Genomic DNA, 11,662 nt, shown 5'->3' on the forward strand with positions numbered 1-11,662 from the left:
AAAAAAATAGAGTTCACATATATATGTTTATCTTGTGATAAAGAATATATACAGTTTCATACAAAACAACACATATTTACCAATTGCAGAGGAAATAAATTGTTATGATGGTTTCTTGCTTTGTATGGGCATATGTTATCCTTCATTAAGGTAATTATGAGTTTATGTAATAATCAATAGTTCATAAAACGTTCCTTTGAAGCTGTTATTGGATCAAATTGAATTATTGTACTTTAATTCACAAGAAATCATTTAAACTCTGCTCTATCCTACAGCGACATCTTGCGTCGTTGGTGGTGAACTGCATCCAACCTGAGCGCTTGGTGTACTTGCTGGTGGGACACGAGTGCAGCGGCCCCAACTGGCGGAGCTCGGTGCTGCACTGACTAACACTCAGTGTACGCAGGTGAAAGAGGCGTGTGACGCTCCCGCAGCATCGACCTCATTTGTCCGAGAACAACCCAAGTGTGTGTCGGTGGTCCTAACAACAGGTACAGGGAGACGGGGAGAACTGTGCTAACGGTGCATCGTGTCCGGATTTCATGCTTGTTGCTTAAAACCAGTTAAATGCGTCGTTTCCTTCGCCTCTGCACACACGCTAAGCTAAGCTAGGCTAGGCTAACAGCAGCAGAGCTACGCGCTCAACCAGGCCGTCGTGCTAAACAAACTCAACCACAACTTTGAAAACACTCGTTTCACCTCCTGTTCGGCTGCAAGAGCGACAACACTCCGCCTGAAACGCAGCGTTTAACAACACATGCACGACGCTAACGTGCGATTAGCTTCACACAGTCGGCGTGAGAGCATTAGCTGCGTTAGCCTTTTAGCCTGAGGTGGTTTGGCTCAGTCAAGAGATGCTAGCGATAAGACGAATTGGACATTTGTCCCTGTGCTGCAGAAACAGAGGGGGCGTGTAGTTATATTAAAACAACCAGTCCGACTAAATGAAAATAAATGTTTCCTATACAAATATTGACAGTAAATGCTAATTGTCATTACATTTAATTGTCATCTTCTTGGTTTAGATATCAACATGTGTCCAACATTAATTCGTATATGGGTCACTGGAAATTAGACTTTTTAGGGACAAACGAGTGAATAACACACATCAATGCAGCCAGTTTTTCAAATAATATCAGTTATAACCTTTGACCCAGAAGGAACATTTGTATATTCAAGTTTATTCAAATAATTAAAAGGCCTTTGTCGCCATATCTGTGCCAACTGTGAAAATCACATGAAGTTCTCGAGTTAACCTTTTATTTTCCTGGACTTTCTATTTACCAGAAATGAATATGCCACTGTAGGTTTTGAGCATTACCTCTTGAATAAATCAGACTATCGTGGTTTTATATTATTCGTTCACACCAAATAGGCTTGTCATATTAATTCCAGATTTAAGTTATTTTTTAATTTTAATGCTATACCATTCAAATGCTCTGTTCCATGTAGGACTAGATGATGCACAATAGAGAACTTCCATCAATTTTCAGTCCTGCTCCAAAAACAACAGTGGGAAGTGTTTTTTTTCTTCACGACCATGATTCATAGAAATTCTCCCTAGACAATAAACATAAACGTTTTTTGTGTCACTGAACCAGTATTGACATGCAGGGTTCTCTCAGAAAAACTCTAGGTGTCCATGTCGTATATTCATTAAAGATCAGAAAGTTGTTGTGCACCTTTTTTCTGTCTCTTCTATAATTATATCTCTGTATTTGATTCCCCTCACTCCACTCTATGCTTTCTCTTTCTCATTCTGCATGTGTCCTTCCCTCTTTGCCTTCCTACAGCAACCGTGCCACGCCGCGCCCCCACCGCCAGCGGTGCCGTCATGTGGCAAGAGGCCCGCAAACACGAGCGCAAGCTCCGTGGTATGATGGTGGACTACAAACGCCGAGGAGAGCGCCGACGAGAATACTACGAGAAGATCGTAAGACACTTTGTCACCTAACTGAGACACGTGTCTGTGAAGACTGTCAGTCATGGTATCTTCAGAAGTTGTACAAGTGAATGTAGGCAACTGGACTTGCTTGTTATTCTTGAAGACGTTTCACCTTCTTCAGGTATTTGACCTCTGTGGGTCTTTACCTGTGTGAGAGTCGTTATGTTAAACAGGCAGGTCGTTGAACCCCCCCCCCCCGGTCCAGTGACCTGCCGGGTAAACATAACAACTCGGATGAGGTGAAACAACTTCTGAAGCTAACTGAGCTTTAACGCAGAAATGGATAACATTATTATTTCTGATGCACTGCAGTATGATATTTTTCACTCCTTGATATCTTTTAATGGCCTCTGGTTCTGTCTCAATAGAAAAAAGATCCTGCTCAGTTTCTCCAGGTCCATGGTCGAGCCTACAAGATCCATCTGGATCCTGCTGTGGCATTGGCTGCTGAGAGCCCCATCAACATGTGAGGAAACACACTCATACAACCAACATGCACTTTATCAGGAACTCATAATCCTTCAATTAACGTTTATATCAGAATGAAGGAAAAATGTGATCTCAGTAACTTTGACCATGACGTGATTGTTAGTGCCAGACAGGCTGATTTGACTGTTTCTGAAAATACTAAATTCAGTCCAAATGGTAGAAAAAGTAAGAAACCATTCAATGAGAAGCACCAGTGGTCGGTGTCGCAGCCTGAATGTGCAGCTGACAAAAATGCAGAAACTATCTGATGCAATCATGTCAACGTGGAGCAGAATCTCAAATAAATGTCTAACATCTTGTGGAATCAGTGCCACGATCGACTGAGGCTGTTTCAACAGAGGCCCTGCCCACACACAGCACGCATCGTGCTGTTGGGATCTCACTGTTCTCGTCTCCTATCTGTTCTGTTGTTTAAAGGATGCCATGGCTAGGAGACGCCAACAATATGATTGACAGGTTTGATGTAAGAGCTCATCTGGACTACATCCCCACCTACACACCTCCTCTGCTCAGCACTTCGTAAGTCCTTCCATTACATGGAGCCACATTTATCCCAGCGTCTATGTAGTGTGAATATTTTATGATATTCAGTGTTTTGCCTCACTATTACACTACATTTGTGGGGACATTCATGGGTTCTCCAGTTTTACTAGGCCCCTTGACAGTATGGATTTTTTCTCAGCGTTGTGGTAAAGCAACGTATTACTGCAGTTTACAGCCAATTATACCTGCCTCGGGCAGTGGAGCTGTCACAAACACTCCTGTAACGTTCACCAGCAAAAAACAGAGAGGATCGCTCTAGCTGTTATCCATTCCTACATGCACAGCACCGCAGGAGGTTCTCTGCACAACAGCAACAAATCCTCCACTTTATCCCGTCGGCCTTTGTCTACTCCTTATTATGCAGCACCCCAGAGCAGGAGTCGGAGGAGAGGAAGTGTAACTATGAGCGCTACAGAGGCCTCGTGCAGAACGACTTCGCAACCAGTGAGTATCACAAACCTGAGAGCTGAAGTTCTTTCAAGAGAAAATTAAGTTTCATGTCACTCTCGGACACTAAAAAACAATTTTCACAAAAAAAAAAAGTTATTTATGTACTATAGCACTGTGTGAGCCGGCCCCTCGGTGGGTGTAGTATGTGTTGCCCCCCTTAACGCCCTGCTGTTCTCCTACAGTCTCTGAGGAGCAATGTTTATATCAGATCTACTTGGATGAACTCTACGGTGGCCTGCAGAAACCAAATGAGGACGAGAAGAAGAAGTAGGTCATTTAAAGTTACAGCTTCATCCTCACATAAAATATACATGTGATAATCACAGGTTGTTTGCTCACTGGAGCATTTACAGCAATGTGTAGTGATACATTGGTTTTTTTTTTTTTTGTGTAGGCTGGCAGAGAAAAAGGCCACCATCGGATACACGTATGAAGACAGCACTGTGGCAGAGCCGGACCCCCAGTCAGACAAAGATGAAGAGAACTCCGAGAACAGTGAATCCGAAGAGGATGAGGGAATCCCAGATATAGGTGAGGAAATGACTTTGACACTAATGATATTTGCATGTTTAGCAAATAAGACATGTACCCAAAACAAGCAATAAGAAGCAAAGCAGTAATTTGCACTGAGGTATGACAATATTCAGATTTTGGTGTTTATCGGAAATAAAGAATTGCAATTATAAGAAACTTAATGTTTTTAGAAATCTGAAAACTTCAGGTTGCCTCTTTCTGCCAAGTGTTTACATTTGTGCTTATATATTTATGTTAAACCTTCTTACCTGCAGTGAGGCGACGACCTGTTCTGAAAACTCTAAGTAGAAGTGTTACATGTGATTTAACACATCACTGTTTTTGTCCAGATGTGGAGGTTGATGTTGATGAGCTGAACCAGGAACAGGAATTGGACCTGAACAAGATGGCGACACCGTATGGAATGGCTGAAGGAGACTTTGTCAGGTAACGAGGGATCACATGTGGAATCTAACCTTTTAATGGAAAGTTGTTTACAGATGTCTGTGAATGTGCTAGTGGGTGTTTTGATGAGCTCAGAGGAATAAACAGTTCATATAATTTTTCTTTCTCAGGTTGACAACGTTTATGTGCATAGTTGTAATATTTAGCTTTTATTTTTTACCTGCAAGTGTTTTTATTAAACATTTGCAGTGTTTTCCCCTGTTGATGAAAAGATTCCTAATTATCATTTTAATGCTGTCAATTTGTTGCCTGCAGGATGTTGAGGAAAGACAAGGAGGAAGTGGAGGCCATCAAACACGCCAAGGCTCTGGAGGCTGAGAAGGCCATGTACTCTGTAAGATAACATCTATTGAATTTTTTGTTGTCACGCACTTCATTTCACAACTTTGCAATGTATATATAGCTGTTTTCAGACATGACCTCCGTGTATAATCCGGAGAGTTGGCTATAAAACTTTACCCACAGTTTGCCTTTCACACATGCACAACACAGCAGAAGTGTGTGTGTGTGTGGGGGGGGGGGGGGGGGGGGGTTCTCTGCACAGACGCGTTCACAACAGCATCAAACTGCTGTCTTCACACATCGACCTTCTCCTGGATTTATACAGACTTTACACTAGGAGGCCATGCTGATAAAGGCTGCTGCGGAGCATCTCACTCTGATATTTGCGTTCACACACACACACTTCCTCCTGAGAAAATACGGTGAAACTCAGAGTTCAGTTCATGTCTGAAAGCAGCTTCTGTGTGATCATCGCAGGGCCGGCGCTCTCGCAGACAAAGGAGAGAGTTCAGAGAGAAGAGGCTTAAAGGTCGACAGATCAGTCCACCGAGGTAAATTTGTTGTCTTTGATGTTTTTTTGTTCCTCTTTAAAAAGTCACATTTAATAATTTAACTTATTGTTTAACTCTTGTCTGCATCCTCCTGGATTTCAGCTACGCCAGAAGAGACAGCCCAACATATGATCCCTATAAACGGTGAGTTAACTCACTGTTTTTATGTGTCCCTCTTCATTTTTTCAGCCCTTTTTTTGTGCATGTTGTAACGTTATTTTCCCTATTTTATTTTTAGACCAGAGTCAGAATCCAGCTCTGCGTCGCGGTCACGTTCCAAGTCTCCTGGCCCAGAGAAGATCACCTTTATCACCAGCTTTGGAGGCAGCGATGAGGAGGCTGCAGCAGCAGCGGCAGCAGCTCAAACACCCGCTCCTCACTCTGGCCACCCCCCCTCCAACTTGCAGAACCCCGCAGGTCATAGCAGGGGCTCCCGGTCGGTAACTTTCCCTCTCCCTGGCTTTTCATTGGTTATGTCCTCATGCACAGTACTAAGTCTGAATGCTGATTGATTTTTTTGGGGGGGTCGGTGAGGCGGATCCGTTTTTTTAATCCTATAATATACCAGTTCAGTTAAGACCTTTTCTTCTACAGTGCATGTGCAGAGAAAGACAGTAGGATCAGGAGGTTTATGATTCTATGTGTGTTTAACATTATGACATAATACAGAAAGTTGCAATTTGTTATGCCTCTAATGACCATGAAATAGTAAGCTCCCAAGAAAACTGAAAATGTCTTGATAGACTAGGTGCTAGGCTGGTGTTGTTACTAAAGCCCTTTCTCTGTTTGTCCAGGAGACGGAGGTCATCATCCAGTCGCTCCCCCTCCTCCTCCTCCCGCTCCTCATCTCGGTCTTCCTCGCGTTCATCTTTCCGTTCGCGCCGAGCCCGACGAGGACGCGGGGCGAGGGATGGGCGCCGCTCCAGAAGCCACTCGCGATCAAGACGGCGTTCCAGATCTCACTCCAGAAGTAGAGGGGGTAATGGAGGAGCTGCATCCTGGAGGAGACGTGACCGGACAAGATCAAGGTCTAACGACCGAGAGAGAGAAAGGGAGAGAGACAAAGAGAGAGACAAGGAGAGAGACAGGGATAGGAGACGATACCCGGCACGCAGGCGAACAAGGTAAAATCCCTCTCTGACCATCCACCAGACTATAGTTAGTATTTTACAATCGGCATGTTTGAGACGTGGTCTCATCTTTTTGGTCAGGTCCCGTTCCAGCTCACGACAGGGGGGCAGTTCTCGGCGAGGTGGCCGGAACAGTGGAGACCACCGGAGGGTAGACAGTGGCAGCCGCAGCCCCTCCCAGTCCCCTGGCAACAACAGTCCCTCCCCTGATCACAGAGGGGCCCAGCCCTCTACCACCTTTATCGCTGACAAGCTAAGAAAGTAAGAAGAACGTTAATGCCAACAGACATGAATCTAAACCAACTCACAAACACAAGGAAATGTAGAAGAATAATCTTTAGTTTTGACTCAGACCTTCGGTTGAGTCACACATGCGTTGAGTTAACAATTAATTGTTGGCGTGCATATTAAAATACAGCAAAAATCACCTCTGACTGACCTTTGCCCAAGTTGACTTTACTTAATGAGTCGTGAAACAGAAAAGTTGGAGTGTAGACGGTGAAGGGCTACGTTCAAAACTAAAACCTTAAATTCTTTATATATTTTCTTTCTTTTTCATATCACAGTGTTTAATGATTTTTAGGATTTTTTGACTCTAATGTTGTTTAACAATATAACCTATCCTGCACCTCAGCCATGATGCAGTGAATCTCTAATAAATGTTCTCTCAGCAGTGCAACACCATGAAGTCAGCAACAGCCTCTGTGTTGATATCTCTTCTCATTAATGCATAGTCATGCTTTTAAACCCTCATTCAGCCTTAAGACGTGTTAGAAAGTTGATGTTTGGATATAAATCATTGGATTTATATGTCCTCGTCACACAGAATTGTGTTCTATCTCCATCTCCTCTCTCCAGGCCTGATACTGCGAGTGGTAAAGAGACGGGAGCTGCCAAAGTCAGTAAGAATTTGATCTAGCTGGGTTTTCTTGCTAAAGCCTACGCCTCCCTCATCCCTGACAGGCTGACATGGTTGTCCACCATACTGGGATATAAAAGCCGTGGTTGCCCTCAGAGGGAAAAAAATAATGATTTGGTTTTTTTTGTCCCCCCCCCTACCTCAAAACTGGACATGCACGGCAGTAAAAGCCCTACATCTACTTTGAAATTTCCAATGCAGTATTCCTGCTGACATAAATGAATGTATGAATTAATGCTGCCATCCCTGAATCGAGTGAACGTGTAGACTGACTCTGGAGCTGTTTATTGTCCTGATTTTGCTTTAAGTGGTGCTTTTTCTTATAACTGTTCATAGCCTCAAATGCACACTCCCACATCAGAGGGACTTTTCTCTTAGGACCATATGTCTTGTAACGAATGGATATTGGCCAATTTATCATTTCTGACACTCTTTAATTGTAGTTTTTATTTAGCTATATCAAGAGTGGTTTGACCAAATACATTAAACTCGGGATAAAAGTTAAAGGAAACTTTGGACATTTTGGTAAATACACTTGTCTTGACAATTTAAGTTTAAAAATGATTGACACCTGTCACTCGAAACGCTCAGCATCAACATGGCTAAAGGGGAACGAGCGGGAATGTATTTTCCAGTGTGTGCAAAACATGTTTGATGTTAACGTACCGACTGAAATATCCAGTATGAGATCCACAGGGGAATGTGATCAGTCAGATATATCTCATTGAGTTTATTTCCCATAATGTCAAATTATTCCTCCAGCATTAACTTTCACTTTTATTTGTTGACATATTTTCTATTATTCTGGATCATTCGTTGTCCTGGCTCCTCTTCGCCTCCGAAAAGAAAACAAAGACGACTGCATTTGAACTTATAACCTGCTCGCCTGTTAAATGTGCCTGCAGTGTCGTTACCTGCAGCTTTTCTTGCCTGGCCAGGTTTTAACAGCCCGCTCGTGGGTGTGTCAGTGACTAAATGCCACTTGTTCCACACGAATTCTGTCAGTGTCAACGGACCTGAACTTTGTCAGCGTTTCACATTCCAACCAGCTCTTCTTCAACTGTCCTCGTCCTTCTCTCTCTGACCGTGTCCCTACATATATATATTTGTGTAAAGGTTCATGTGGCTGGATCCGGGTCGGCTTCTAATCCGTCCTGCAGCAGCAGTTTACCTCTGTACACACGCACACACACACACACGCTCAAAACCACACACACGACTTAGCTTGTGATCTCACACTAAACCTGTTTAACAAACGTCACATGAAATCAATTTATCTTTGGCTTTTCTCTCTCCACTACTAACGATATACTAGTATACTACTAGCGATATTTTGTATTACAAGGTACACTTAATATTACACACACACTTTTTGCCACGCTGTGAGAGGATGTGCTAACACTTTTATCACCTGCAGCCCAAGATGACGCCACAGGAGCGACTGAAGCTAAAAATGCAGAAGGCGCTCACCAGGCAGTGTGAGTACAATTCAGCAGAGTGTGTGTGTGTTTATGGGTTGTGCATAAGCTAAACAGTACAGTTTCAGTTTTCAAGATGTAAAGAAATTATAATTTTTAATATAAGTTTTCGTTCCTTCTCAATTCATGTTTACTTTTCTGTGTTGCAGCCAAGGCGGATAAAAGAGCTGCTCAGGTTAAGGTCCAGCAGCAGGAGAACAAACGTCAGGTGTGTGCGTCTGCGCGTGTGTTTGCTTGCATCACATTTTGGTGAAAACAGGGACTCTATTATCCTTTCTGTCCTTTAACTGTTCGGTTTGTTTTACAGGAGCGAGAAGGAGAATTAAGAGCCATGGCACGCAAAATACGCATGAAGTAAGGTTCCGTGTGTGTGCGCGTCTTTCGGGGGATTTTTGTGTTTCGTAATTGTTTGTTATTTGCCACTGTCTGATCAAGCGGTTCTGTGTTTAGGGAGCGTGAGCGCCGTGAGAAAGAGAGAGATGAATGGGAAAGACAGTACGGGAGACAAAGCCACTCGCCTTCTCCTTCTCCTTCCAAATATGGTGAGAGATACATTTTCTGATCAGCTAACCCAACCATATGGATCTAAAATATTAGTAATTCCTCAGTGTTTATTGTGTGAGCACTGCTGAGTACTCGAACAGAGGAATCCAGAATATTCAATCAACTCAGCGTCTGTCTGATTCATTGGATTCAGTTTCTACTCAAACAGTTTTATTGGATTTAAAATGTTCTGCTGCTCCTGCTGTTGTTTTGATCACGTGTCTGTGTCTTCTGTCCCTCAGGCCGAGAACACAACTCGCACAGAAGGTATGTGAGAAGCCACAAGAGTCATACCTCAAACGAATTAGATTTAATTGTGTTTTTAATTTTTTCATATTAATGCACAAACATTATCTCAAAGGCTGTGCGAGTGAATTAAGTTGGAAAGAAAGCACCAAAAAAATTCCACGTTCAAGTTAAAATCTAAGACTAAATTGAATTCAATCAGGCTGCACCACATTTCACACAATCATGGGATATCAGGTAACAGGCCTCCACGATGTTAACCCACCCTTCCACCAAGCTTCAAGAAAATCCGCTCAGTAGTTTTTGCGACACTCAGTCAAACGGCAATGAAAACATCACCTCTTAGGTGGAGGTCATAAACTTAAATACTGTAAACTTAGTTGTTAAATTGATAGTTTCCATAAAATATCCCAAATTAATACCAGTTTGAACCACATTCAAATAATTAGCTTTTCTTATATTAGGGTTCTTGTTTAGACACGTCAACTGAACCTCTAGATTTTATCTGAATGATTTTATGCTTTGCTCAACTGCCCCATGATTGTCTGGTCAACTTGACAACTAATCTTAGTTTGTTAGTTACCAAAAGTATAGATATTTTTGATTATGTTAAATGTGTATTTAAATTAATAAAGTTCCTAATGCTCTTTAGTTAACAGAACACAATGAACTGCAGACACTTACCTGAAATTTCCCAGAGAAATGTCTGGAAAAAGCCCAACTTAGCTCATGTGAGAATACAGAAGGAAAAAGATTGGAAAACTCAGTTAGTTCTTCAAGCGAGTGGACTTGTGACATTTCTAAAACACGATAGACGCAGACAAAGATGTCAACTTGGAAAAACTTCAAGCTTTACCTTACACCTGACTTTTATATGTGTATGTATCAGTAATCATATAGTACATAGAGACTTCCATATAATATGTTATTGTTGATGTTTTTACTCTGGTTCGTCATTCAGCATTATTTTCTTTCTTTTCATTTCACCAGGAGGTCACGGTCTCGATCGAGGAGTCCTCCCTACAGATACTGAGCTCTCACACACACACACACACACACACACACACACACACACACACACTATAATAATGAGTTGTAGGAAGAAGATGGGAGGAGATGAAATGATAAATCTCAACTTCGATACTGTCAGAGGGTAAAACATTGATCTGATACCTTAGTTTCACTGATCGCACAGCTGATTGGATCAGCCGAGCTGACTTTGCCATTTTCCGTTTTGCTTCATCTTGTAAAGAATCATGTTATTAAATGAGTTTCTTCTCCTCGGCATGCTCCCATATTCTCTTTTCTGCCTGAACACGTCTCACTGTGGTAGGATCTGCAGACATTTGCAGTGTTTCATACGAAGCAATACCTAAACCTCACCTCACATCACCTTCCTCATGTCAGCGTTTCCTCCACGTTTTACTTTTACTAAATAAGTTTCAAGAAAAGATGTACAGGATATTTAAACACATCCATGTGAAACTTGTTAATGCGTTTATTAAACCAATCAACTGCTTTTTTTATACTCTGCCCTCTTATCAACCGGTTAAATAACAGTACACTTTTTTTTTCTCAGTGATGTGAAATGTTACATACGGATCAGAAAATAAAACCAACTATGAAACTATTTGCTTGTTTTTGTTTTTATTTCTATAGAGAATTCCATAGGTTAATAGTTTACACACAAATATTAAATTTATAAAAAGGAGGATTGTGTCTGTTTTGAAATATTTGTCATGAAAATCCCTCCACTTGTGCTGTGGAAAAGATACAAACCATTGGTATTGGTGATGCATGGTAACGATAAATAATGCACCTCTGTGTCGCAGCACATTTTTTAACTTTGCCAAAAGACTTCATTTTTTCCAAAGCCAATGTGCTTTATTTTTGTCACACATCCAGGACCTTAGATATTTCATAAAATTTTGACTGCAGTTAAACCAGATGGAATGATGATACAGTTTCCAAACTTCACTCTGCACTGGTTTTGATAAAAAAGCTCTGCACACAACGTTCAGCACTCAAACCATAAAAAGTGAAAGTTTATGGCCAAACTGTTGGAGGAGTCAATAATGACAAGGAGTCATTCTGAAGTAGCTCCAGAG

General features: G+C 41.9%; 1 protein-coding gene across 2 annotated transcripts; it reads left to right on the forward strand.

The window, feature by feature from the left end:
- Window positions 1-364: 364 nt before the first annotated feature.
- Window positions 365-11,184, forward strand: clasrp (CLK4-associating serine/arginine rich protein). Of its 2 annotated transcripts, XM_062385480.1 has the most exons (21): window positions 365-491; window positions 1,794-1,933; window positions 2,314-2,411; window positions 2,852-2,953; window positions 3,342-3,421; window positions 3,610-3,694; window positions 3,822-3,958; window positions 4,291-4,387; window positions 4,661-4,739; window positions 5,165-5,238; window positions 5,341-5,382; window positions 5,477-5,674; window positions 6,033-6,362; window positions 6,450-6,629; window positions 7,227-7,266; window positions 8,705-8,765; window positions 8,915-8,973; window positions 9,073-9,119; window positions 9,216-9,307; window positions 9,551-9,575; window positions 10,545-11,184. In XM_062385480.1, the coding sequence occupies exons 2-21, from the start codon at window positions 1,835-1,837 to the stop codon at window positions 10,585-10,587; spliced, it is 1,968 nt and encodes a 655-aa protein (XP_062241464.1). In that variant the 5' UTR covers window positions 365-491; window positions 1,794-1,834; the 3' UTR covers window positions 10,588-11,184. The 2 variants fall into 2 exon arrangements, 1 of the variants encoding a protein (XP_062241464.1); XR_009920461.1 differs by lacking the exons at window positions 9,551-9,575; window positions 10,545-11,184 and having other exon boundaries at window positions 7,227-7,270.
- The last annotated feature ends 478 nt before the right edge of the window (window positions 11,185-11,662 follow it).

Source organism: Platichthys flesus, chromosome 4 (genome assembly GCF_949316205.1).
Source record: "Platichthys flesus chromosome 4, fPlaFle2.1, whole genome shotgun sequence".
Taxonomy (NCBI): Eukaryota; Metazoa; Chordata; class Actinopteri; order Pleuronectiformes; family Pleuronectidae; genus Platichthys; species Platichthys flesus.